At 39.4% G+C, this 24,766-nt stretch overlaps 1 protein-coding gene across 3 annotated transcripts in view; it reads left to right on the top strand.

The window, feature by feature from the left end:
• Positions 1–5,827: 5,827 nt before the first annotated feature.
• The window catches only part of HEATR1 (HEAT repeat containing 1), a 37,571-nt gene continuing 18,632 nt past the window's right edge, over positions 5,828–24,766 (top strand). The window contains exons 1-20 of one of the 3 annotated variants that reach the window (XM_054819233.1): positions 5,828–5,928; positions 6,156–6,334; positions 8,298–8,514; positions 9,454–9,595; positions 10,123–10,224; positions 11,137–11,277; positions 11,863–12,074; positions 13,157–13,290; positions 14,213–14,321; positions 14,690–14,800; positions 15,241–15,358; positions 16,597–16,704; positions 17,129–17,224; positions 18,245–18,333; positions 19,192–19,403; positions 19,680–19,801; positions 20,301–20,498; positions 22,153–22,336; positions 22,601–22,749; positions 24,175–24,367. In XM_054819233.1, coding sequence (XP_054675208.1) covers positions 6,193–6,334; positions 8,298–8,514; positions 9,454–9,595; positions 10,123–10,224; positions 11,137–11,277; positions 11,863–12,074; positions 13,157–13,290; positions 14,213–14,321; positions 14,690–14,800; positions 15,241–15,358; positions 16,597–16,704; positions 17,129–17,224; positions 18,245–18,333; positions 19,192–19,403; positions 19,680–19,801; positions 20,301–20,498; positions 22,153–22,336; positions 22,601–22,749; positions 24,175–24,367 — 2,779 coding nt within the window. In that variant the 5' untranslated portion in view covers positions 5,828–5,928; positions 6,156–6,192. Of the gene's footprint in view, positions 5,929–6,155; positions 6,335–8,297; positions 8,515–9,453; positions 9,596–10,122; positions 10,225–10,279; positions 11,057–11,136; positions 11,278–11,862; positions 12,075–13,156; positions 13,291–14,212; positions 14,322–14,689; positions 14,801–15,240; positions 15,359–16,596; positions 16,705–17,128; positions 17,225–18,244; positions 18,334–19,191; positions 19,404–19,679; positions 19,802–20,300; positions 20,499–22,152; positions 22,337–22,600; positions 22,750–24,174; positions 24,368–24,766 lie in introns of those variants that run through there. The other 2 variants (XM_054819235.1, XM_054819236.1) reach the window with 2 other exon arrangements.

Genomic DNA, 24,766 nt, shown 5'->3' with positions numbered 1-24,766 from the left:
GTTCACAGTGCCACTGTGCTAGGCATTACATGAATGCATAACTCATTCCTAGAAAAAAAAGTAAAATAAACAAACTTTAGAAAGTGGATAAATAAAAATATGTAACTGAATATAACTGACCAGCAAAACTGGCAGAAATATTTTCTCCTCTCTGATACTGAATAGGGATCATACTGTTTTCAGCCATCATCATATAAAAGTAGTGAGCTCATTCTAGTTCAAACCATGTATTCACCAGGTATGGAAAAGGCCCATGAACTGGCAGTGACTAAGGAAATGAAGTAATGAAAGCAGCACTGGCTTCAATGGCCAGCCTGGAATTTGTATTTAGTGCATCCGAATAGGAATGACACTATTTCTCCTTCAGGGAAAGAGCTGTGATTCATCTCAGCATTAAAAAAAAATAACAAAAAAAAACCCAAAAACCCAAACCAGCAAATGGCTGGCTGACAAACAAATACAATTTTGAACAGCTGCAGGTCAGGAATGGGCAGTTGCACCATATGAGATCTACTGCTATTCCCATGCCTGTCAGTTGCTTGAATAACAGGCAGTTGAGGGAGGTGACAGCAAGACGGTATGCTGCAGTAAGAAAAGCATGCTGTGTTAAGCATATTCCTTATTGATCACTTTTTTCCCCTCCCCATCCTTCAGCTTATTGTCTCTTTTACTGTTTACAGCCCTGCTATGAAAGATGAGACATGTCTAGCACACAGCACTCTCCTTATTGCTTATTACATCCAAGTCCCTAATGGCCACGTTGCTACACTCTGATTACCAAGTTCTCCCAATGCATTAAACAATATGACTCACGACTACCACACAGTAGATCTATGACATCTACTCTCTCAGTAGATAGTCTGGCACAGGTATCTTTTCATAACAATAAACGACTAACATATACACACAGTATCATATTTCCCAACCTAATAAATATCAAATCATAACAAAGGACTATCACAATCACAGCAATTATGAGAGACATTTTCCTATTTTTCATTTCAACAATTGTGCAGTCATTAAAATCCAACTTTCTAGTTGACTTTTTACACAATAAACAAAAAAATCACAATTCATCAGGTAGCTTAGCACTGAAAGGACTGCTTTTTTCTTCCATTTTTCACCGTCTCCATTTGTCTTCCTTACTCTCCCTGATGCTTTTGGGACAAACTAGACCTACTTCAAGTGGATACAAATGGAATTACAAATACGACTATTGCCTACCCTTTTCAAGCCAATGCTTTCTCTGCATGTGCCTAGCTGAAGCTAGTTTGTTGTTTTTATTTGGGTTTATTTCTCCTTAACTAGAATATATATTTAAAAGCTTCCAACAATTTTGATTGAAAAGCCCTGTTTATACTGCCATATCAGAAAGCCTTTAATACAGTAAAATCCCCAAAATAGCTTCCCACCAACCCATCCAGAGGGTTTCTATTTATTATTAGTTCTGGAATGCAGCTACACATGAGAAATTATGGCTGGAGGAAGCTGCAATAGATTTTCCAAGAAAAGCCAGGGAAATATGATACTGCCTGCCACAGTGGTCAGTAAGTCAGTGATGTGCTTGATACACTGCCTAGCAAGGAAGGTTCTTCTAGCCCTTCAGTTCAACTGAAGAATTTTTCTCCCTTCAGCCCTGTTCCAGCAATGAGAACTGCAATTCTCTGTAACCTCAACAACAATCAAATTATGCTTGATTGTTTCTGCCTCCAGTTACATCAGCTGCGCACTCACACAACTTCACTGACCGCATCAGAATTACTCCTGAGTTTCACTAATGTAAGCATAAAAAGATCAAGCCCTTAGGGGAGGAAGGGAAAACAAATCTTAAGTCTCTCATTGTATGTATTTGCATTGCTACATGACACAATGGCTGCAATCTCTTTGCTTCTAACAAAAGCTTACCCAAGGGAATAATGGCCTCAATGCCTTATCAATGTATACACTGCACTGTCTGATCATTTCATAATGTCCAGAGGTGATGAGTGACTGCTGCATTGTCACAGAGAGCAGAAAGAACTGAAAATAGAGAAAAATACATCACTGCAGCCTTAAGGTACACAATAAAGCACTGTTCTTCTTGATAATTACAGTAACTCTATAAATTCAGAGACCATAGATGAATTCTTATAAATGATAAATTTTCAATAGGGAGCAGACATGTACACAAATTAAGAACAAAGGACACAGATTAGCTCAGAGTAGCAGATTTAACTGCACAGCCTCCAAAACTACAAAATTTTGGTATGTCTCCTACAACCAATAACAAAACAAAATACGTTTCTTGTCAATAAGATTACCTTGGCTTACAAGATGTTCAAGCCACTGCTCCACAACACAGATCAGTTTGCAGGTCAGCATACATATACCCACATTAAACACACATATCTGTTAACACCTACTTCTGCTTAAAAAGTTAAAGAACTTGATACACTCTAAGGAAGTTACAGTCTCCTTTGCATATCTTATAAAGGTTTTAATATTACTTCATTATGCTGCAATCAGATTGTATTTTAGATGTCAAACACTGCCACATTCCCTATTGGAAATGGCATAGGAAATGTCAAGGGACATACCAAGATTATTAGAAAGCGATGGTGAAGTGGCACAGAAGGTGGCTCTCTTCCATCTCCTTCAGAACTGTTTTAGCAATCCACAATCATAGTGGCTCAGTAGATTACAGGAGGTGGTGCAAGAAGGAAAAAGCAGCATCATCTTAGCAAATTAATTAATAAGCTTTCGAGACTACTTAAGAGTACTTAATACAAAGACTCTCTAACTTTGTATGTAAACAGTAAATTGTATAGGTAGTACTCAATTCCTTACCTTCATTTTGATATATTACAATTGAATGCTACTGAACACTCCTTTATCAGAAGTGATTCTCTTTTCCTCTTTAAATGAAATTCCTCCCCATCTCTTGCCTACACATAAAACCAAATCAGAATGACAGAATCATGGAATGGTTTGGATTGGAAGGGACCTTAAAGACCATCTTGTTCCAACCCCTCTAACCATGGGCAGGATACCCTCCACTAGACCAGGTTGCCCAAAGCCCCATCCAACCTGGCTTTGAACACTTCCAGGGAAGGGGCATCCACAGCTTCTCTGGGCAACCTGTTCCAGTGTTCTGGGAGTGCACCTAATGAGAATTTGGTCTACAAAGCAGAACAAGACTTAGTCTGCATAAAACCTCTGAAATGCACACAGTGTGAGGAGCATTCCTCAGCACCACTTCATTCTAGAAATTTGCTCCTTCCGAGTTGCATTACTTACCAAGGTAGATATAGCTCTATATATGCACAGCTGGTGAGATGAGTTTCAAGGAATACAAAGACTAGATCTTTATCTATATAAAGACATCAACTATATTTGCTCCAGTAGTAGCACAAAATTACCCAGACATAAAGAACATTGAAAGTTTAATAGTGTTTGCATTTCTCAATCAAATCTTTTCAAACACACTAATGCTTTTGAGTGAATATCCTTACAGAAAACACTTGAAACAGATCTCTTCTTTCCAAATAAAAATTAGCATATGAAAATTTATATTCTAAGACATCAAGATTTTTTAACAGACAATCTAATCTATGAAACAAACACAGTTTAACAGCAGCCATCAGCAGAGGTGATCTCAGCTGTAGTATGGCTATGACTATTCCACCCGTACAGACTAGCTATGTGATGATGTAGGCACTGAGAAGCTAAAGGGACTGGTTGAAACAGCCTTGGATTTAAGTTCAGAAAAGCATCTCCTTGTAGTCCAGCATGGAGCAAATCTCTGTGATATTCAGCTTCACCACTGGGGAATTACAAATCTAACTAAGCATATCTCCTAAGAGACTTTCTGTTTTTACATTTTTCCCAGGAAACACATTTTTAGAATTAAATGAAGAACAAATATTTTTCTCTTTGCAGAAGGTGTCTCTGTTCCTCCAATTAACCTCCAAAGGGAATCCCAGCTTTATTCTGAAAGCAAAAAAGGATGGAACAGAAAGCACAAAGGTATAAAACCTCTGTCTTGCAGCTCTCCATGGGAAAGAAGAGTGTGATAGGAGTACTGGAAAACCTGAACACATTTCAGCATTTACAACTTCTAGTTTATCTTTCTGGCTTGAGCATTCAAATAATGAACCACATTGCTAAAAAAATTACTAGTTTTCTTTTTCAGAAACAGCTTTCTGCCCTTTGCAAAGACTACATTTTTTAATGTTTGGTATTTTTAGACATGGACACACGCATATTTATGCGGGTTTAAACTATGCTAAAAATAAGGTCACATGAAGGCTTCATAACAGAAAAAAGATGCACAGAAGCCACAGGGAATGTGGAAAAAAGCAACAAATTGGCCTTTTGGTTTGCAGCACCCCTAGCCAGGTCATTTGCTAGATGATAAGAATCTCAGTGTTTCCACAATCGGAAAAACAATAGCAATGCCATTAAATCAGTAATATCCTCCATATACCTTAACACTGTTACAACTGCAGCGTAGCAACTCGTAACAGCTCAGCAATTGCTGTCATTACATCCAGATAATACCACATCAGAAGTAACACCATATATAGTTAATACATGCTCTCTGACAAGGCACCAGCAAATATAATCAGACACAAAGTCAGACGTCCAGCTTCATTTCTCTGCTCCCATTCCTACAAAGGTTTAACTTAGTACAAGCAAAAAATCTTATTGAAATCAGTGGATATTCCTAATGGATAAAACTAAGCATTTAAACAATTCTCTGCAACCCTAAACTTTTATCAGCTTTTTCTATTTCTACTTTATGCTAAATGATTGCCAAATACGGCAGCTTCACTATGTGAACAAATTTGTTATTTCTGTCATAGCTATACAGCTTCTCAACAATATATGGAAATAATTTTACAGATCTGGTGCTGGAATTATTCTACTTGGCATAATTTTGTCCATCTGCTGACATCAACTGAAATCAGTTTTATTTCTCTTTTTCTCCCAGGCTTCTCCCAGTTTGTCACAAGCCACATTCACTTTCTGGCTTTGGGCACCACTTTCCAGGTGCAGAACCCTGTAGAATTGAATGCAAACTGGTGGGAGACTTCACAGGTTTTAATATTAGGAATTTCTTTTTAATCTGAGGGTAACCAAGCCTTGGATGAGAGGCTCAGTGAAGCTGTAGAATTTCCATCCTTGGAGATACTCCAAACACAACTGGACAAAACTCTGAGCAACTCACTCTAACCTGGCCCTGCTCAGGGGCTACATCAGGAGACTTTTAGAGGACTCTTCCAACCTATGTAGTTCTGTGGTTCCGCAACCAGGATCTAGCCCATACACACTACAGTAGCTTTCAAGACCTTTTGCTAATGGGATTCCTGCACTTCTGCTAGCATCATGTACTCCGGATATGGAAAAATCCTAAGGTGGAACAACTCCAGTTGCACATGCTCTTACTACTAAGACACGCTGACCCTGCTGAGTAGATCCCCACCCACAGCCTGGCCTGTTGCCTTGCTGGGCTCAGCGCAAAGCCAGCAGCACACCCTGTCACAGACACCTCACTGAGGCTTCTCTATCCCTCCACCGGCACTGTGGGCCTTCACACCTCAACTAGTCGCCTGGACCAGCCGCTTCCCCAACGCGGACAAGCCAACCCCCGCCCCACACCCGCACAAAGCCTCCACACGGAGGCTGAGCTCCGAGGCACCCGCCAGGATGCGCGAAACCGGCCGCAACGGCCAACCCCCCCCTCACGGCGAGACAGCCACGAGCCAGCACTTCCCGCCTCGAGGTGGCGCGTGCTCGGTAGCGCGCATGCCCGCAGCGCCGCGGTGAGGGAGGGGCGTCTCTCTGCCTGGCGGAGGCGGGAACTTCCCGTTCCGCTGGAGCCGCTGCTTCCGGGTTAGCGGCGCGCGCAGCCCACGTGGGGCCCGGCATAGAGCGGCGCGGAGCCAGGTCGGTATCGGGGACCGGGGACTGGGGCCGGGGGACGTGTCCCCGCCTGCCGCTGTCCCTCTTCTCCTCTGTTTTGGCTGGGCCCGGCCCACCCCCGTGTGTGTGCATCCCTGAGGGGCAGCTGGCACCGGGGCCTGCACCGGGGGCGGTGGCGGTGGTGGTGGGGGGCCGGAGAGAGACGGTATTTCTCTGTGCAGCTGCTTTATCCGCAGCTTTTCTCTCGTTAGGTTTCTTTGGAGGCTCCTTTCCTCGAAGCGCGAAGCTATGACGTCTCTGGCGGAGCAGCTGAAGCGGCTGGCGCTTCCCCAGAACGATCCCAGCCTCCTGAACCGCAGCGAAGTAGCGTCACTGCTGTTCAGTTGTAAGGAAGCGGCTGGCATTGACAGGGACACGTTCTTTGCAATCGGTGAGTTTGGCTCGTTAGATGCCAGTGATTTTGAAAATTACCTACCCAAAAAACAACCGGAGAAAGATAAATGGGAAAGGCAGACCCACGTTCATAAAAAGGCTAAAAGGATAATTGCGGAAACTACAGGCTAGTCAGCATCGCTCCAGTCCACGGGAAAATCATGGCGTGGGTCCTTTTGGAGCACATTTCTGGGCACACGAAGGGAAGAGTCAGGGGCCCCAAGGTGGTCAGGGGCTGGGGAATTTGCTCTCTGAGAGGAGGTTGGTGGGAGGAACGTCTCTGGTCTCATTCAGTCTGGAGAAGAGAAGGCTTGGAGGGGTCTAATAGCAGCCTACCAGTACTTGTGAGGAGGTTTCAAGAAGAGGGCTCAGGCTGTCCAGAGTGCGTGGCTGGAGGATGGGAGACAGTGGGCATAAGTTAAAACAAAAGAGATTCAAAGTGGATATGAGGAAAAGCTTTTTCACCATAAGGACAGTTGAGCAGGTTGTCCAGGGTGCTTGTGCTATCCATCCTTTTGAAAACCCCAACTGGATAATGCCCTGAGCAACCTGGTCTGATTTCAGGGCTAACCCTGCTTTGGGCAGGGCCTTGGACAAGAGATCTCCCAAGGTCCCTTCCAACTTGAATTCTGTGATTTCATGAAAACATGCTGACACCCTGCTTTTTGGTGACGTTATGGCCACAAATAATGTAAAGCTGCAAAGGCCATTGCCGTGTTTGCACACTTCAAATCCTTTGTGCTTATCTCTTTCTGTTTTTGTATAGAACTTTACACAGGAATGCCTTACTTCTTGAATAAGAAAGTTATCTAAAACAAAAAAAGATAGATATCATATATCGATTCTAAGTAACAAGATTATAGATATATATGTCTTTGCAACACAAAGTATTTTCTAGTTTCTTAAATAGTTACTGCAGAACTGCTGCCTATAATAACAATTTATTTCTTACATATTTCAGCCAGCTGCCTGGTTTTTTTATTTCGACTGAAGTTGTCTGCTTTGTGCTTAGCCATTAATATTTACAAGTGTGTGTAAAATAAATAAATAATTCCAATGGTTCTCCAGTGGTGTACATGGGATATTATATTTTAATTTATTCAAAGAGGTTCCTTTTCTTGCTTCGTCCATATAAAATCATAGAATAACTTTGGCTGGAAGGGACCTCTGAAGGTCGTTTGGTACTAGCCCAACTGAGCACAGGGCTAGTTAGCTCAGGTCTGTGTTCAGCTGAGTTGGAGAATGGAGGTTTAATTGGCCCAATACTGGGCCAATATTTGACCACCCCAGTGTTATAAAAAAACCCACAATCAATCCATACATTGACTTGTAATTTCCTATGTTCAGCTTGCATCTGTTGCCTCCCATCCTTCCATTCTGCATCTCTGAGAAGAGTCTGGCTCCATCTTCTTGATAACCTACACCATATCCCATTAAGTAGTTGCAGACAGCAGGAAGATTTCCTTTTGACTCCCTTCTCCAGGATGACCTAACCCAGTTCCTCCTTTTGCTTCTATATTTTTTTCCAGTCCCCTGTCCATCTTAGTGTTTCTGTGCTGGACTCACACCCATATGTCAATGTTTTTCTTCTACCGATGAGCTCAAAATTGTGCACAGTACTCCAGATGCAGTCTCACAAACGGAGGGGACAGTTCATCTCCCTCAGCCTCCTGGCTGTGCTCTCGCTAGTACAGCCCAGGATGCTGCTGGCCTTCATTGCCGCAAGAGCGCACTACTGATATTTGTTAATGTTCTTTTTCTCCGTCGGTTAAGAAATGAAAACTTTTAAGCATAGCAAAAGTTTTGGTCTTAGACCTGTTTACGATTTGGTTTGGTTTGCCTAGCGAGGATGACATACACCAGTATAGCAAAGAAGTTGGCTATGCCAGTGAGGAGGTAGGTGGGTAGGAATGGTGAATAAAACTGTTGCATTTAAAGCCTTCTTCCATTTTTTTCCACAGGATGCACTGGCTTAGAAGAGTTGATGGGGATTGATCCTTCCTTTGAAGTGTTCCAGTCCAGTTTGTTTAGTTCCACGTCCAAAGGCCTGGAACGCAGTGTTCAGTCTAAAGCAGTAAATCAGCAGCTGAATAAGAATATTTCATTGTTCCTGATTCACCTGTCCCCTTACTTTATGCTTAAGCCAGCCCAGAAGTGCCTTGAGTGGCTAATTCACAGGTAATCCACCTGTGAATATCCTACATGTCAATAGATAACGCTACTAGAAATGCCAGATTTTTTTCCCCGATAAGAAAAGTTTTGAATACTTTTACTTTAGTTTTCTGAAAATACAGGTTAAAATCTTAAAAATATCCATTTGGGTTTAGTCTTTATAGAGCCAGATGTTCTTCTTTGCCAATTAGATTTTTGTCTTTTGATAGATTTCTGTGAAAATTTTGATCTGCCGTGATAGTCTATATAAAAGCAATTATTTCTTTGCCTGGCTTTCACTAAAATTGCCCAGCTCTAGCCATCTTACAGAGGGCCTAGAGAAGCGTTTATGTAATATGCTTTTAGAAATGGGCTGTGTAAAATAGCTACTTTTCAATATTAACTGTGAACCGTGAATAGCATGCTCTTGTATTTGTAACATGAGCTAAGTATTTTTATTTCAGGGTTATGTAGGAAGATGTGAAGAAAAAACAAGCCAATTATTTTGTGAAGTGATGTTGTATTTATTTATATAAATTAACCTATCCAGGTGCAGAAAGCGTAATATTTCATGTCATGAAAGAGTGGATGACTTTGTTAACACAGCCTTTGGATCACAACATTTTTTTATATATGCATTATGCTGAAATTCATACTAGATTATTGTAGTGTCTGGTTTAATATTGAGATCTATGCAGAAGAAACTAAGGTAATCTTAAGTCCTACAGGGACATAAAATTATTGAGAGTGAGGAAAAGAATTGCTAGCAGTGTTTCTTTCCTCTAGCACATACAGGCTAGTGGCCACCTTGGGATTCTGGACTGTTGGTAGCCCATATGTCTGACAATCATCTCCAGCCTTGCTTAAAAGCGAGTAAACCAGGTGTTCTGAGAAGAATGTGGCTGGGTCTCATTTTTGGACTTCCAGATAATTTTTAACTGTATATATATGGGTTTTTTTCCTTAGATTTCATATCCATCTCTACAATCAAGATAGTTTGATTGGTTGTGTTCTGCCATATCATGAGACTAATCTATTTGTGAGAGTTATTCAACTTTTAAATATAAAAAGCCCAACTCATAAATGGCATTGGATGGATCCAATAAGGGTAAAGTATTTAACAGATGCAAGTTGGGAGAAACATGAGGGACTTTATTAGTAAATACTCCTGACTCTGTTACTAGGTTTATGGATATGGTCCACCTGTTCATGTGGTTAGTTGTAGGACTGTACTGAAAGATTTAATTGCAGGGATGGAGCCTGAATGTGCCCACCTGTTGTTTTTGCTATCTTTCTTTAAATATAAAGGTAATTATAAAAAGCTTTGATTGTAATTACTCTTTATTTTGGCAAAGTTAAATTATGCTTTTAAGGTGCAACTATTTGCTACTGCTAGGAACATACCAATTACTAAAATATATAGATTGAATATAGATTATATATAATGCTCTTCATCGTCTGTCTTAATATAGATACAAAAAATTTCAGAGGTGTGTGTGCATTTCCATTACTTATTTCAATTTAAATGGTGTTAATTGATCGGCAGGATTAATTTAGAATTTATATTAATTTTTACTTTGAGTGCTTCACTTTACCCTTGAGTGTTCTAATTTTACTTTTTTTCACCATGTAAAGAAACCTGGAGTCCCACTGGCAAGGGGTACTGTCATTACACACTGCTACAAAGACCTGGATTTCATGGATTTCATCTGCAGGCTGGTGGCAAAATCTGTGAAGGTTGTTCATTTATTCTAGAACGTTACTTGTTGTCACTTGGTTTTCCCATCTTTATATTTGGATAGCATTATGCTGTTTGCTCATATTTTGAATTATATATCAAATAGTAAAAGGAGGCATTTATTTGTAAATAATAGGAAAATTTATTCTCTTATTACTTGTATAGATGACAGTCTATCAGAAATTCTGGTAAGGAAGTGGCTGAGAACCAATGAGCCACGACAAAACAATTTGGCAATATTGTATTGATAAAAAATACTGTATTGCTTAAAAATACTTAATTGTCTTAATTTCTTTTATAGAGTTATTCCTGCTATTAGTTTGTAACTGTGCTTAGAATTTGGTTATCTCTTTTAGGGGTTGATAGGGTGTTTTAAATGTATGTCTTCAAATATTAATGAGAGCTTAAAATTGAGAATGTTAGAAGGTGAATGGATCTTTCTTCTCAGTGTCAAATAGAGAACTAGTTTTATAGTGTCAGAAGAGTAAGACGTACAACATTTCCAATTATTTGGAGAGCTAGAATGCATGTACTATCAAGCGAAGCAAAGCACACACAATAACAGGGTTTGTTCACAGATATAGTAGGGGGTGTTAAATATATATCACTCAGCTTCTTGGCTGTCCAGTTCTCAGTCTTGAGCATTACACCAAAATCATTTAGGTTACCTTATTATGATTATCTATAGTAGGTGAGCAATAGCACCCATTTCCTTCTACCTTGTCTGCAAGGGGGAGCAGTAACCTCTGGCGAGGGGTTATTGCTTGGAGGAGTTGATGACTTCAGTTGTGCCACCAGGAGCTGGTAGAGCTTACATGCTGGAGTTCTGAGGTATTGCTGGTTTGGGGGGAAGCCATTGGTGTGTTTCTACTTCTCCTGATGTCTTAACAACTAATTTTTCTGTGGTCCAGGTCTTTTCAGAGTGTCCTGGCAACTCAGCTCAGTTGAGAGTTCTTCTTGTGTTTTATGCCTCCACCATTGTATCAGCTCTTGGAGCAGCAGAGAAGATAACAGACACTATAGTCTCTATGCTGCTCCCTTACATCCAAAAGGTGATGAAGCTTTGTTTTCCTTCCTGTGTGATGACGTGTACTGTGTTGTGCCAACGTGCCTTCTGCAGGCAGCATTTAAGAGGGGCATTCTCTGTGAAGTATATCGTACCAGTCTTAGCCTGCTTTGAAACATTAGGCAGGTGAAAGGTCCATGACTAATAGTATTTTCCTCACACCTCAGATGAGCACTCTAAGAACTCTGTTTCCTACTTGACATGAGGAGTGAAGCTCTGAGGAATGGATACAGAGTTTGAATGAACTTCTTTGCCTCGGAGACTTACCATGCTAAGCAATGAGGAAAGGGAGTCAGGGTGGACAGCCTGCTTTAATATCCTCTTTCTTCCAGGATTGTTGCTCTGTTAATGAACAAAGCAGCGGTTAATGAATGTGTCTTCTGTACGTGTGTCCCCTGCATGACAGCTTTTCCTTCTTGAAAGTTGAGTTTATAATTCCCTTAAAAGTTAACACATGGAGAAGAAAGTAGTGCAGTTGCCTGCATGTCAGAATACAAATGATTTTTATGTTAATGTATGGGGGTTTTTTTATTTGTGTGTGTTAAAAATCCACCTTTATCTCTTTTTCTAGGGCTTGAAATCCACTATACAGGATTACAGAGCTGCAACATACATGATAATCTCCCAGATGACAGTAAAAGTGACAGTGGAGACTTCCTTGGTGCATTCCTTGATGTTACAGATAACCAAGACATTATATAAAGTGCCCTCATTAGTCAGGGAAGGGGTGGCTTGCCTCAACCTACTTCTACAAACTCAGAAAGGAGACAGACTTGGGAAAAAGTAAGTCTACATGAATTAAGTTTTCTCAGTTTTTAAAGCTCAGGCTGCACTCTGATAATTTGAATTTTTTTATCCTCCTCATTAAAGGGACACTTTCCTATCAGAAATTTTGGTAGTTGACATTTCAAAGGGCTCAAAAGTTTCTTTGGCTTACTTTGAAAATTTGTCTGCTTGCTAGAGCTAAGGAGTCTCAGTGGTGCAAGTCTGTCATCTTATGGTCCCTGTCCTGCCACTTCCCTCAGTAAAGGATTGCTGTCAATGTGCAAAACTGAACTGTGCCAGTAAGGGGTTTTCCTCAAAGTGGGATTCCTGGAAGAGAAGCCATCATAATGGTAGTGCAAATTTGAGGTTATTTGAATAGCTTGGAAAAAAGAAGTTTTGTGCCTTCGATGGCTTTGAGTTCATGTAGTTTAATGCCTGAAGTGTGTTTCTCTGCCACCACTTCTTTGGTCCAACAAGTCAGGTGTTCTTCTGCAAATACATGTAGTATTTCATTCCCATTGACTTGGCTGCCCTGCACCGATGCAGTTAGCTAGTGCTGTTAATGTGCAGTTGAACACAGTGATGGAAGTCCCGCATGCTACAGGGTGTTTGCTTGCTGGATCCAGCTAGGTGGATATAAAAGGAGAAGAGATGAGAGGAACTTTTTATTAGCAGGAAGGGAAATTGTTTCTCCTCTCTTTGAGGATGTCCTGTCATTAAGCTATTATTCCTCCTCCCTTCCTTTTGCTGCCGCGGGGTACTAGATATGCTCCTTGCAATGTGAGGATACCTCTTCATGCAATCCATAAGAGTATTTTTTTCTTGTACTACCAACTTTGCAAAAATGTAGGTATGTTCAGTGTGCCATTGCAGCAAGCCATGCTCAGCATGACTGGCAGAACCCAGTTTTCTTCTTGGATGTTAAATGCACCAATAAAGCTCTAACAGTAAGGAAGTAGAACCCTTTAAATCTTTTCAGCATTTGTTTATGATGAGGTTGTTACCTGATGCTGAAAATTGAATTCTTAGGAAGTTTGCATGTTGGTAACGCAGATGAGCGTATGTACTTTTTTTTTTTATTTCCCTGTTCCATTGTGCAGGCCATTTAATTATCTGTGCAAAACCCCAGAATTGGTAACACTTCTGCAAGGCCTTTCAGCAAGCTATGATATTTCTCCTCTTCTGCGTTACCTGTTGCCTCATCTTGTTTGCACTGTCATGAAAAATGATACGGGTAAGTTAGCATACACTTTTACAATTTTGTTGAGTCTTACGGACAGATGACTGTGGTAATTGTCGTAGCCGTGTAATTTTAGTTACTTCTGCCATTAAAACTGCGACAATACATGTGAAAACCTGAGTGAGTGTGTGTTGCTTTTTGTTCTTCCAGGTCCTACAGAGGAGGCTATTTTAGGCATTGTTATATCTATATGGCTTGGATATAGATGTTGATTTGCAGTATTTCAGCAGTAACTTAATTTTGATGTATTTTAGGCATTGTTATATCTATATGGCTTGGATATAGATGTTGATTTGCAGTATTTCAGCAGTAACTTAATTTTGATGTATTTTAGGCATTGTTATATCTATATGGCTTGGATATAGATGTTGATTTGCAGTATTTCAGCAGTAACTTAATTTCGATGTATTTTGATGTATGAAATTTCTGAGATGTATTGTAGTACTGCAAAGTAATTTTTAGGTAGATCACACTTAGTCCATGTGTAGTTAGAGATCTGTGTTTACTTGGTGAATTAAATGTGCCTGCGAATGGTCTGGGACAGCGAGGCTGACTGGCCAGTGTCTGCACTAGTAAGTCTGGACTTGTAGCTACCAAATCATGGTTGGGAAAGCCCTTTTATTGAAAAGGGCCAGATTCACACCAGGGAATGTTGTAGGGAGCTTGCACAGGTTGTGGTGGTAGGTCTGGAACATTCCAAAGCATACTTAAATTTATTGGTGGCAATACAGCCTTTGGCATTTTAATGACGTTGCTAGCAGCACATGGAGACTTAGTGCTAGTAATCAATGGACATTGTGGTCTTCAAGTCGTGTGCTTGTCAGGGTGATGCCTGAACAAGCTATTAGCTTTAATCAGTATGAGGAGGTTATTCTCAAATTATTGTTCATCTTTTATGGTTATGCATTGTCCTTAGAGGAACAAGACGAATCTGAGGAGGCAGAGAATCAGATTTACATCAAACATCTTGAAGCTATTCTTCAGAGTATACCACTGGAAAAGGATTTAGATCACCTGTTGGCTTCGTGAGTTAATGTCGATTGTTTTTCTTCTGCAGTACTACAGTCATTTCTGGTTTAATAGCAATTAGTTCCTGACAATGGCGTTAGCATTATATGAGCATGTTTTTCTGAGTTCATAAATTAACTCCAAACCTGGATTTTGAAACTGAAACATTCAGTAATCCAGAAGAGCCATGCTTTTAGTGCTTGTGGGAGTACTTGTGGGGCAGAGTGAAACTTCAGGCCAGGAGCAAATCTCAGGCCAGGAGCAAATCTGTACTTGAATAAGTAATGCATATTAATCCTAACCTCTTTAGCAATGTGCTTTGTAACATTAATGGAAACCGTACTATCCAAAAAATGGTGGCTTTTTCTTTTGTTTGTAATTTTAGCAAGTTTCTTGAAGAGTTTATCTCCTATGGTACAGAGATTGAATCTAATCCCACCAAAATGGCTGCAGTCAATCAAAAGATGCTTCCTCTTATCAGACTTCTTGAGAGAAAGTAAGTTCTATTTTTCTATGACAGACCCACAATCTGTAGAATGGCGATGCCAGCTATGATCTTGGTTTATTGGGTGTAGTAAGCACAATATTCTTGCCCAAATAAATACAGTAAAAATAACTGACTCCTAATCTTTGTCCAAATTTAATTTTGCTGTTCCTTATATACTTTGTTATCGCTGTAATACATGGGCACAGACCTACTGGCTTTGTACAGCTGTTGGCTGTGTAGCATGACCTTTTCTGCTCATTATTAATCCTAGTAGTCTGCATATCATTCGTCTATGTTAAAACATAATGGTTGATTGCGTTTGCAAAGCTATTTAAAATGAGTGGTTCAGATAAGTGCATACGCATTCAGCTTCCTTGTATTTCCCCAGTATTTCTCTAGTTCTTCCGTAATCCTCTGTGGAAAATGTTGGGGATTTTGTCTGTTGGCAGGTATCCTAAAGCCTTAGACTCTGTGTTGGAGAAGCATCTGGAAGATTGCACAGATGAGGCTGAACAAAATCTTTTTCATCAATTTATTTCTCTTTCATTAAGCTGTGGCAAATACAAGGTAGGTAGAAGCTCAGTTCATGATCCTAGCTGTTGTCTGGGTATACTGTCAGAAGGCTGATATTTTGGTAGACTTCTCTGTCTTCTTCAAAATCTCTACCATTGCCTCCAAAAAAAACCCCAAAAAACCCCAATAACCAACCCCCCCAAAAAAAATCAACTCCACAACTTAAATGTGATTTGGGGGCGGGGCTTGATCAAAACTGTGGTAAAATCAAAAGCTATCAGATCTTCTAAGTTTGTGTTTCTCATGAGCAGTCATGAGTGTGAGCTTTTTTTCATGGTTAAAATTTATGTATTTCCACCTGCCCCAATTGCTATCAATATTTTTCCTTAGGAACATGGCCACTACCTGTACTGTAGTGGTTGGTAATGCCAACATGGTGGTGGCCAGCAAGGCCTCATCTTACTTAAAGATTTTAGCAGTGTCAGAGGTGTCTGTTTTGGGAAAATTGACAAACAACTTACCATGGTTGAGAGAAGGTGGCTTGGTCCTTTTTCTTGCATCTGTTTTATGAATGTTTACAGTCGGTAACATGGAAGAATAGAGTGATTGCAGAGCTCTTCCTGTGCCATTTCTGAAGAGCAATTGAAACTCAGCTTAACACAGAATAACCATGAGTGCAACAGATCTGTCCAAGGAATTTATTATAAGAGATGGTTAATATTATGACTGTTGTTTGCAATGATTGACAAACTGAAAGCACTTAGGAAAAGACGATAAACTACATAAAGAAGTGCTTCGTGTATTTTTGTACTGATTTAATGAAGGCACAGATTCTCTGCCTGAATAACAAGTGGATTAACAGAAAAATGAGGCATGCAGAACAAAGGCATATGACTCTCTTCTAGCCTTTAAGGTTCCTGAGATAAGTGCACGCAATTGGACTGGCAGGGATGCCTTTTTAACAGTTTCTATCTGTGCTCTGTCACACTGACATTGTCACTAGAGCTTTCTCAGAATCCCTAGATAAGTGTAGTGCTTTTCTAGGACAGAAAGGGATCTCTGGCTTACTGTACTTTTCAAGCTATATTCCAAAAACTGTCTGCCAAAGTAAAGATGACCAAATTTGAAACAGTTATACAACATCATTGTTCTGTAATTGATACTTTCGGGGTCTGAATCATACAGGTTTTTTTCTGGTACAAAAAAATTGCTCAAACAATTTCTCCCATTATCCTTATATATACTTAAGTTTTTTTAACCTGCAGCAAGTCTCTCTGAAATCTGTATTTCAGTTTCTGGAAGACTCTGATACCTCCCTTCTGCTTAGTTTGAATCATCCTCAGCCAGCTGTGCGGGTCCTGGCTCTTCAGCATTTGAAAGATGTTATTGAAACATCAAAGGTTTGTGTCCTGAATCTCTTGCTTACAGAACTGACTTAACATACAATGTCTTCAGAAAGCTGTTCGCCAGACATATGATTTGAAGAGGAGTGGTTCGTTAAACAATTCATATGTCATCCTCCACCTTTTGTGGTGTTTTCAGTAGGCTTCTGTCACTATTTTCCCATATTCTGGAATCTGAGTGTAGTTCTTGTTTATTAAGCTGCTTGTAGTCTTAAGATAAAAATATAAGTTAATGGACACTTCTGGGTTTCCTTCTTTTGTGGTTGAAAGTTAGTCTGCCTGTTATTTGAGGTTTAATTTAGATGATGTTACTACTTTTCTCATACTAGGATTCAGATATTTCATTAAAAGCCTCTAAATTATGCTACCAAAAAATGATTATTTTTTTTCTTTTGGCTCTTTTTTCCCTTTATTTTTTCAGGAAGGCTTTGATCAGTCTTTCATAGAAGAAGCAATATTTGATCGGCTCAAGGATGACAACAGAGATGTTGTAATGTCTGCTCTCAGTTCTTTGGAGGTAAGTGTGTATCTTTTGATACATCAGGTGAGATTTTAGCTGGTCTTGAATATGTGTGTCTGGAATGCATTCTTTGTAATTGCCCTTCTTCTGCTCATGTCCTTAGTGTACAGCTTTTGTCCTTTAACAGGATGAAGCAGCACAAATTTAGGAGGCTTGTGTTGGTTACCTCCTCACAATGTGCCCCCCTCCCCCCCAGATTTCTGCTTCCTTATCTTTCCCAAAGTGTTTGCGGTTAACCTGAATTTATTGATACTTTTTTATGTAGCTACTAAAGCATATTTTAATCTTTGATTATTATTTGAAGTGTACTTCCAGCTTATCCTGTACGTTTTTCTATACAAACGCAAGCCCCGTCATCTGCCTTTTGGATGGAAAACAGCGCAGTGACAGGTCATTACGCTAGTGAGAAGCGCTCAGTTGAGTTTTTCCGTATGAGAGTCATTTGATCAGTTGATAGTGGCAAGGTACTAAACTCCAGCTCAGATTCACTGGCTAGGACTCTGGTATGCATTGTGCTGATTGTTTCCAGCTAGAGTAACAGTCTGTCTTTATTGCTTCTCCTAGTAGTAGTGGAGAATATTATTAGCAGTAGTATAATTGATCTTGTGTGTTCATTCATTCTCAATCACTAAAAAATAGGAACAAAAGCACGTGAGTGCTTCTTTAAACTTTAGTATCTTTCATTAATGCGCCTTATGTTTTTGTCATACAGATGCTATGTAAAGTAAAAGCAATTCTTATTTAATTATAAAGTTGTTTGTTTATTGCTTATTAATTTTACCAAGCATTTCTGCATTCAACAAATTCTCCATATTTTAGTATATCAGGATGGCATACTGGGCAGCCTTATAACTTCTGTTTACTCTGACAATATTTTTATTACATGATGATCAATAGGAATTCAGTTGGTGATGTTTGATCCATATTTCCACTTGGTTTAGCAGATGCATTTTCCATTATGATATGGTAAATTCTTTTGTAATTTATTATACTTTATTTTTCTTGATTACTTTCCAGATTTTCAGGAAACAAGTCAATCCAGAGGTAGTAGTATCAAGTCTTTTGAACATCTTCCAGAAAGCTGATCTTTCAAAGGATGGAAAGTGGTATGTTTGTGCCTTTTTTCAGTCTACATTCTTTCTGCGTAAGTTAAATTTAAAAAATGTAACTCTAAAGAATACTTTAATACCTGTTTTTCCACTTCAAATACTTTTTGTTATGCTGTATCTATGTGTTGTGGTTTAACCCCACCAGCAGCTAAAACAACCACATTGCCATTCGTTTACTTCCCCCCCAGTTAGTGAGATGGGGGAGAGAATCAGGAAAAAAAAGAAGATAAAACTCATGTGTTGAGATAAAGACAGTTTAATAGGACAGAAAATGAAGAGAATAATAATGGAATATGCAAAACAAGTGGTGCACAGCACAGTTGCTCACCACCCGCAGACCACTGATGCCCAGCTAGTTGCCAGGCTGCAGTCTAAACCCTCAGCCAGCTTCCCCCAAGTTATATGCTGAGCATGACATCCTATGGTATGGAATATCCCTTTGGCCAGTTTGGATCAGCTGTCCTGGGCTTGTCCCCTCCCAGCTTCTTGTGCACTCCCAGCCTCCTTGCTGGCAGGGCAATATGAGAAACTGAAAAGTCCTTGACTTGGTTTAAACATTACCAAGCCACAACTAAAACATCAGTGTGTTACCAGCATTATTCTCATCCTGTATCCAAAACACAGCACTTTACCTGCTGCTAGGAAGGAGATTAACTCTGTCCCAGCTGAAACCAGGACACTGCTGAGCCACAAGAGAAATGTTTAATTATTTGCTTTCCATTTCCCATCAGTTCTCTATTTGTTCTCCCTGCTATTTGGATTCAGAAAATCACCATGGGTGATGGAGAACAAATCAAAGAAGTGTTGCTGCTATGATTGAGCAATGGGTTTTCAACATCATTTGTTCTCTTTTAGGTACAAGGTTCTGGAGCGAGCAATAAAAATTTTAGTCAAAGAGGAGATTTTGAAAGAAAAAAAAGAACTACTAGATGAAGCAGTAATGCGGTTGCTACCTTTTATGGTAATCACTAACGCGAATTCAAAATCTTCAGATTGGAAAATGGCCGTTGCTCTGTCAGAATCTGATCTCTGCTCCTTACACCCTTTACTGAAAGGCTGGCCAGAAGGTAAAGCATTAATTGTAACTAATTCGGTAAAAGAAAACTTGCGATAATTTAGGACATGATGCTTATTGAACCTAAACGCTTACTGAAGGAGACTGGCTGTCATTAACAAGCTATCATGCCATGAGTGCGAATAGTTTTCTTTAAAAAGCTCTTTAAAAAGATGAAGAAATTGTCAAGTATGTTTCTGACTGTTTCTAAATATTATTGAGCCACCAGTGTTTTAATACGTCATTTGTATACCTAGATTCTCTGTTGTTGTTTTTTTTCTTGGAATAGCTCTCGAAGAGGCAATTAAATCTAGCAAGTCTGCAGAGTTGATTGGAGTGGCCAACAAGAAAATGATTCTGCTGTTTTCTAAAAACATGACTTCAGGGGACCCTTCCTTACTATCACAAATGGTATGCGTACCACGTTACTTTCCAGGTGATCACTGTAGTAGAACAAATGTGATATAGAAGAACTTTTTATGTGTTTTTCTTAGTATGCCATCATCAAGCTCCTAGGCAAATATACGTGTGTGTATATATATATAAAATAACAAACCCTGATACAATCTAGATAAAACATTTCTACTTTAACATAAGGAAAAGAAGAAGCAAAGGTATTACCTATTTGGACAAATTATTAGTGTAACGAAATTTCAGGGATTTTTAGTTTCCTGGGGGGAAAAAAAGAGATCTAGAGAATATATAATGTACTTGTGGGTAGTTCATAGAAACAGATGTTTGTGCATTCTTAGGTTTCCAACAGTACCATTACAGCAGACAGTAATTTCTAAGATGATAAAAGGTAACAAGGATTTAATTGGACATGCAAATGAAACATAGTATAAAGTCACAGTGAAGTCTTGATGTCTTACAGACTTTTTGTTGTTTTTCTTCCACTTCCTTTTCTAAGGTGGATGATCTGATACTTGTTACTGAAACAGAATCTGACAGCGTGAGACAGAAAGTAATTACTCATATAATTGGTTCAGTGCTTGTTCAGTGCTGCTGCGATACACAGATGAAGGAAAATTATTTTTCAGTGGCCATCAGAGTCTTCCGTTTCTTGGATAAAAAAATAAAAGATCTCAGAGCTTATGATCCTGCAGAGGTAAGATGTAAACAGTTTGGAGAGGGCATTCTCTTTGTAGTGGAGAAGTCTTTTTTTATTGGAGAGCAAGAAGTTTAGAAACCTTGTGAAGGACTGAAAATAACACCTTCGTTTATTTTCATAGCTAAAACACACTTAGCAGCAGTACTAGAAGCTACCATTAAGAATTGCTTTTACATTTTACCACTCTAGTGAGTCTGCATTAAAAAATTAAGAACTCCAGAGATTTAGGCTAGCATCCCACCAACCGATTAAATGTTTCAGTGCTGTGGGCTTGGCACAAAATTTGAGGCATTTCTGCCAGCTTCTTTGTGGCATCATGTGGTGTCATGGTTTGACTTTGGAATATCAGGGCTTTTAGTCATTGAGTAAAGGTTTTACTGTCTTGTTCAATAGAGGAAAGAAGGAAATGCAGTTGAGTATGAAAAAGAGCTTATGCTCAGAGCGAGTCCCAGGGAGGCCACAAAGATGATCCGAGGGCTGGAGCACCTCTCCTATGACAACAGGCTGAGAAAGTTGGTGTTGTTCAGCCTGGAGAAGAGAAGGCTCCAGGGAGACCTTATTGCGGCCTTCCAGTGCCTGAAGGGGCCTACAGGAAAGCTGGAGAGGGACATGGGGAGAGACAAGGGCGTGGAGTGACAGGACAAGGGGTAACAGCTTTAAACCGAAGGAGGGCAGATTTAAGATTAGGTATTAGGAAGAAATTCTTCCCTGTGAGGGTGGTGAGGCACTGGAACAGGTTGCCCAGAGAGGTTGTGGCTGCCCCCTCCCTGGCAGTGTTCAAGGCCAGGTTGGATGAGGCTTTGGGCAACCTGGTCTAGTGGAGGGTGTCCCTGCCCACAGCAGGGGGGTTGGAACTAGAGGATCTTTGAGGTCCCTTCCAACCCAAACCATTCTGTGATTCTGTGAATTGCAGCCTCAAGCAAGTCCTTGCAACATCATCAAAATGTTGTTCCTGAATTTGTTGGGATTTGGTTTATTGTGCTGCTCCGTAAGCAGTTGTATTGACACTTGGGAGGTAGCATGGAGGCAGAAGGAGGAACCATGAGAGAGGCAGGAACAATGTTCAGAAAGTGTATTTCTGCATCTTTTTGCTACCTTTTTTTTTTTTGCTTTATTTTTATCCATATTTCCCATTGGGATTTTCTTGATTTATTTTGTTGTTGAAACGGTTTGCTCTTTTTTGTGTGTGTAAGAAACCCACGTGAGCAGGGCTGTGTTTCTGTGTGTGCACCACCTCACACACACACATAGCAATACATGGTAATTAGTTATTCTGACCTCAGATTATTCCATTAAAGAGATTTTATATATACAAGTATCTGAAAGATACAAATTATGTTGCTGGAACAGAGCTAGACAAAAGGATTAAACTGAACATCCACAAAATGCTGTGAGTAACTTCTAATCCCTTTGAAGAGATATTTTAGAGATTGGCATTTTATGTACACTGTTAATTGTGGTAGTAAGAGCTGGGGCAGGTTTTAAAACTACAGATGCAAGTTTAAATGTAAAAACAGAAATGTAATTCACTTCATAAAGATAACCTCTTTTGAGGTTGGAAATTAAACACTGCTGGGTTTTAGTGCTAAATTTCTGACTTCTGTTGGATGAAATTGTGACAGTATACATTAAAATGAATTTTCATTCACAGGAAACTCCCCTAAATTGGTCTGTTGAAACAATAGAGGAAACCTTGGTGCTTAAGGACTTGTTAACTGCATATATAGAAAAGCTCAATAGTGATCAGACTGCTCATGCAGAGGACTCAGCTATGTTCCTGTTCTTATTGAAAAACTTCATTAATGGCCTAAAACCTCCTCTGTCCTTTTCACAAGGTAGGTGTTAAGGTTTTATCTGTCCTTTGTATCAGTGAAGTGAAGAAGAAAGATCAATTTTTTTTTTTGTCTTCTGAAGTTGTTGGAAACAAGCAAGCCTTGCTTCCTTAACCTTCTTATGTTGTTATTGAGGTCTGTAAAGGTTACTTACTTGTGAGCATGAAATCAGCCCCATGTATTGTCTTCTTTTAAGTAGAGATGTCTGTTTTCTCTTGGTTGTTCACATGCATCCACTGTGTCTCATTTTTAACCTGTATTTCTTAGAGGAAACTTGGTGGAATCCTGAATCTCTGGATCAAGATAGCCAAGACTACCTGCATCTCCTTTTGGGGCTGTTTGACCTCCTTGTCTGTGGAGCTAGTGAGGGAAACAATGCTGTTCAGTACAGAGCATTGATGAATCTCTTACTCAAGGTATTATTTTTGCCTTTATTGCTCTGAATTATTAGTCATGAACTATTACGCAGTTACATAATTTTAAGGAAAACTGAGAAAAATTGAGAACTGATCATGCAACACTGCTTGTGGCATGCTAGTACTGTGGGCAGATGAAGGTCAAAGCTTCAGCTGGTTAGTTAACCCTAATTAAATGTAATAATAGAAAAATAAGTAAAAAAACCAAAACCAAAACAAAAAAACCACAACCCCCCCCCCCCCCCAAATAAATGGACCAGTTGAAGCAAAGGCGAAAACATTACACTGACTTGCAGGACAAGGGCAAGAGCTTGAAGTTTGAGCTTTGGTCCGATCTGGGAGCAAAACAAACACTTGCTCAGTAAAATTTGTTAGTTTTTAAATAGAAAAATTGGAAGGAAAACCTTTAGAAGACATTACATATTGCCTTATAACATTATCTCATGTTTTCTCACCCTCACTGAGTGATATATTTTTGTGAAGAGAATAAGGAATTTTGACAGTCTGGATTTTACATATTGCTAGCTATTGCCAGATTGTAGTAAGCAAGAACTGTAAATTGATTTGGGATACTATTAGGAGACAGTGTAACTGTTTCAAAATCAGAAGCTGTCCTCGTTAAATTTTGACAGAAAGGTCCTAAGGCAAAGTTGAGGTAGTTGGACATACATGTAGTGTGAAAAACTGAATTGAATCTCCTTGGAGCAGCTATTATTATTGCAGGGGTGGGAATATGTCTGACCTGTGTCTGCAATTGTCAGTAATACATGTATGATTCAAAATTTGTTAATTTTGGTCCATGCTCCATTATTATAAAGCCTATACAGCCAATCCAGGACAAATTCAAGAATAAAGTTTACTGTGAATATTCAGCACAGAAAGCTGTGCCGTATAAGGAAACTGGATGCCCAGCTCTTCTGAGATGCTGGTTTATAGACTTTTGAAAACCACTTTGTATGACTGGTGAAAAAGTTAGGGATTACTTGGAGCACTTTTAATATTAAGATTACTGCTGCACAAAACAGGAGATAGAAGTTCTTTATTTTGCATGTAAATTTTCTTGCGCAGTTGACATACTATACAAATGTTTGTATGGATCTGTTTTCAGTCTGTTATGATAAGAAAAAAAACCTGTTGTATTTACATACCTATAGACCACAAGTTATCTGTTAAACTAAATAAGCCAGCTGTTAAGCAACATGTGGACTTTTATACACATGCAAGTACTGTTTACCCAATGACATCTGCTCAATAAATTTTTCTTCCCAAAAGACACTGTTTCTGACTCTTTAGGTCTCTTTCTGTGTACTCCTTTGATTTGGGTAGTTTATCAGGTGTTGAGGAGTAGTTTGCCAAATAAAGTTATTAAACAAGTGCTTTTCTCTTTTTTCTTTTTTTCTTTTTTTTTTTTTTGTTAAATTTAAGGTACATCTAAAAGATTCAGAGATTCTCTTCAAATTCCTTTCGATTTTATGGACTTACAGTTATAACCTTTCAAATCATCTGAACTATGAAGTCAGCGCAATGCTACAGACTCAAGCTTTATATATTGGCTATGCACTGCTCGAATCACAGACATATCAAAAAAAGAAACAGCTGCTATCACCGTCATCTCCAGGTGAAGTAAAACAGCATCTATCATCGTAAGACTTAATCACAATACCTTTTTACTTTGTGCAATTTTACTGTATTTTATACCATGAAGGATATCTATAGTCATTTATGTTCAACTGCCCTAGGCTGAGACAGCTCACTCTTGCTGATTCACTGGGCAGTTACTAGCCCAAGCTTGGAAGCAGGCAAAACCACTTTTTTTTTAATCTTCAAAGTGGTAGAGAAGCACTCTCCTATGCCATCAGTCAGTTACATCACCTTACTTTCTGTACAGTATAAGTATATGGCAGTCAGTAGCAAAATAGGAACTCTGAGCTTAAACACAAATGTGAGGATTGTGATGAAGTTCAGAGCCATGGATCTGTGAGATTCATGTTGTCTTTGTGTGGTCTAGTGGTTTATA

This window comes from Grus americana, chromosome 3, assembly GCF_028858705.1.
Source record: "Grus americana isolate bGruAme1 chromosome 3, bGruAme1.mat, whole genome shotgun sequence".
NCBI lineage: Eukaryota > Metazoa > Chordata > Aves > Gruiformes > Gruidae > Grus > Grus americana.
This window is presented reverse-complemented; position numbering and strand designations above follow the sequence as displayed.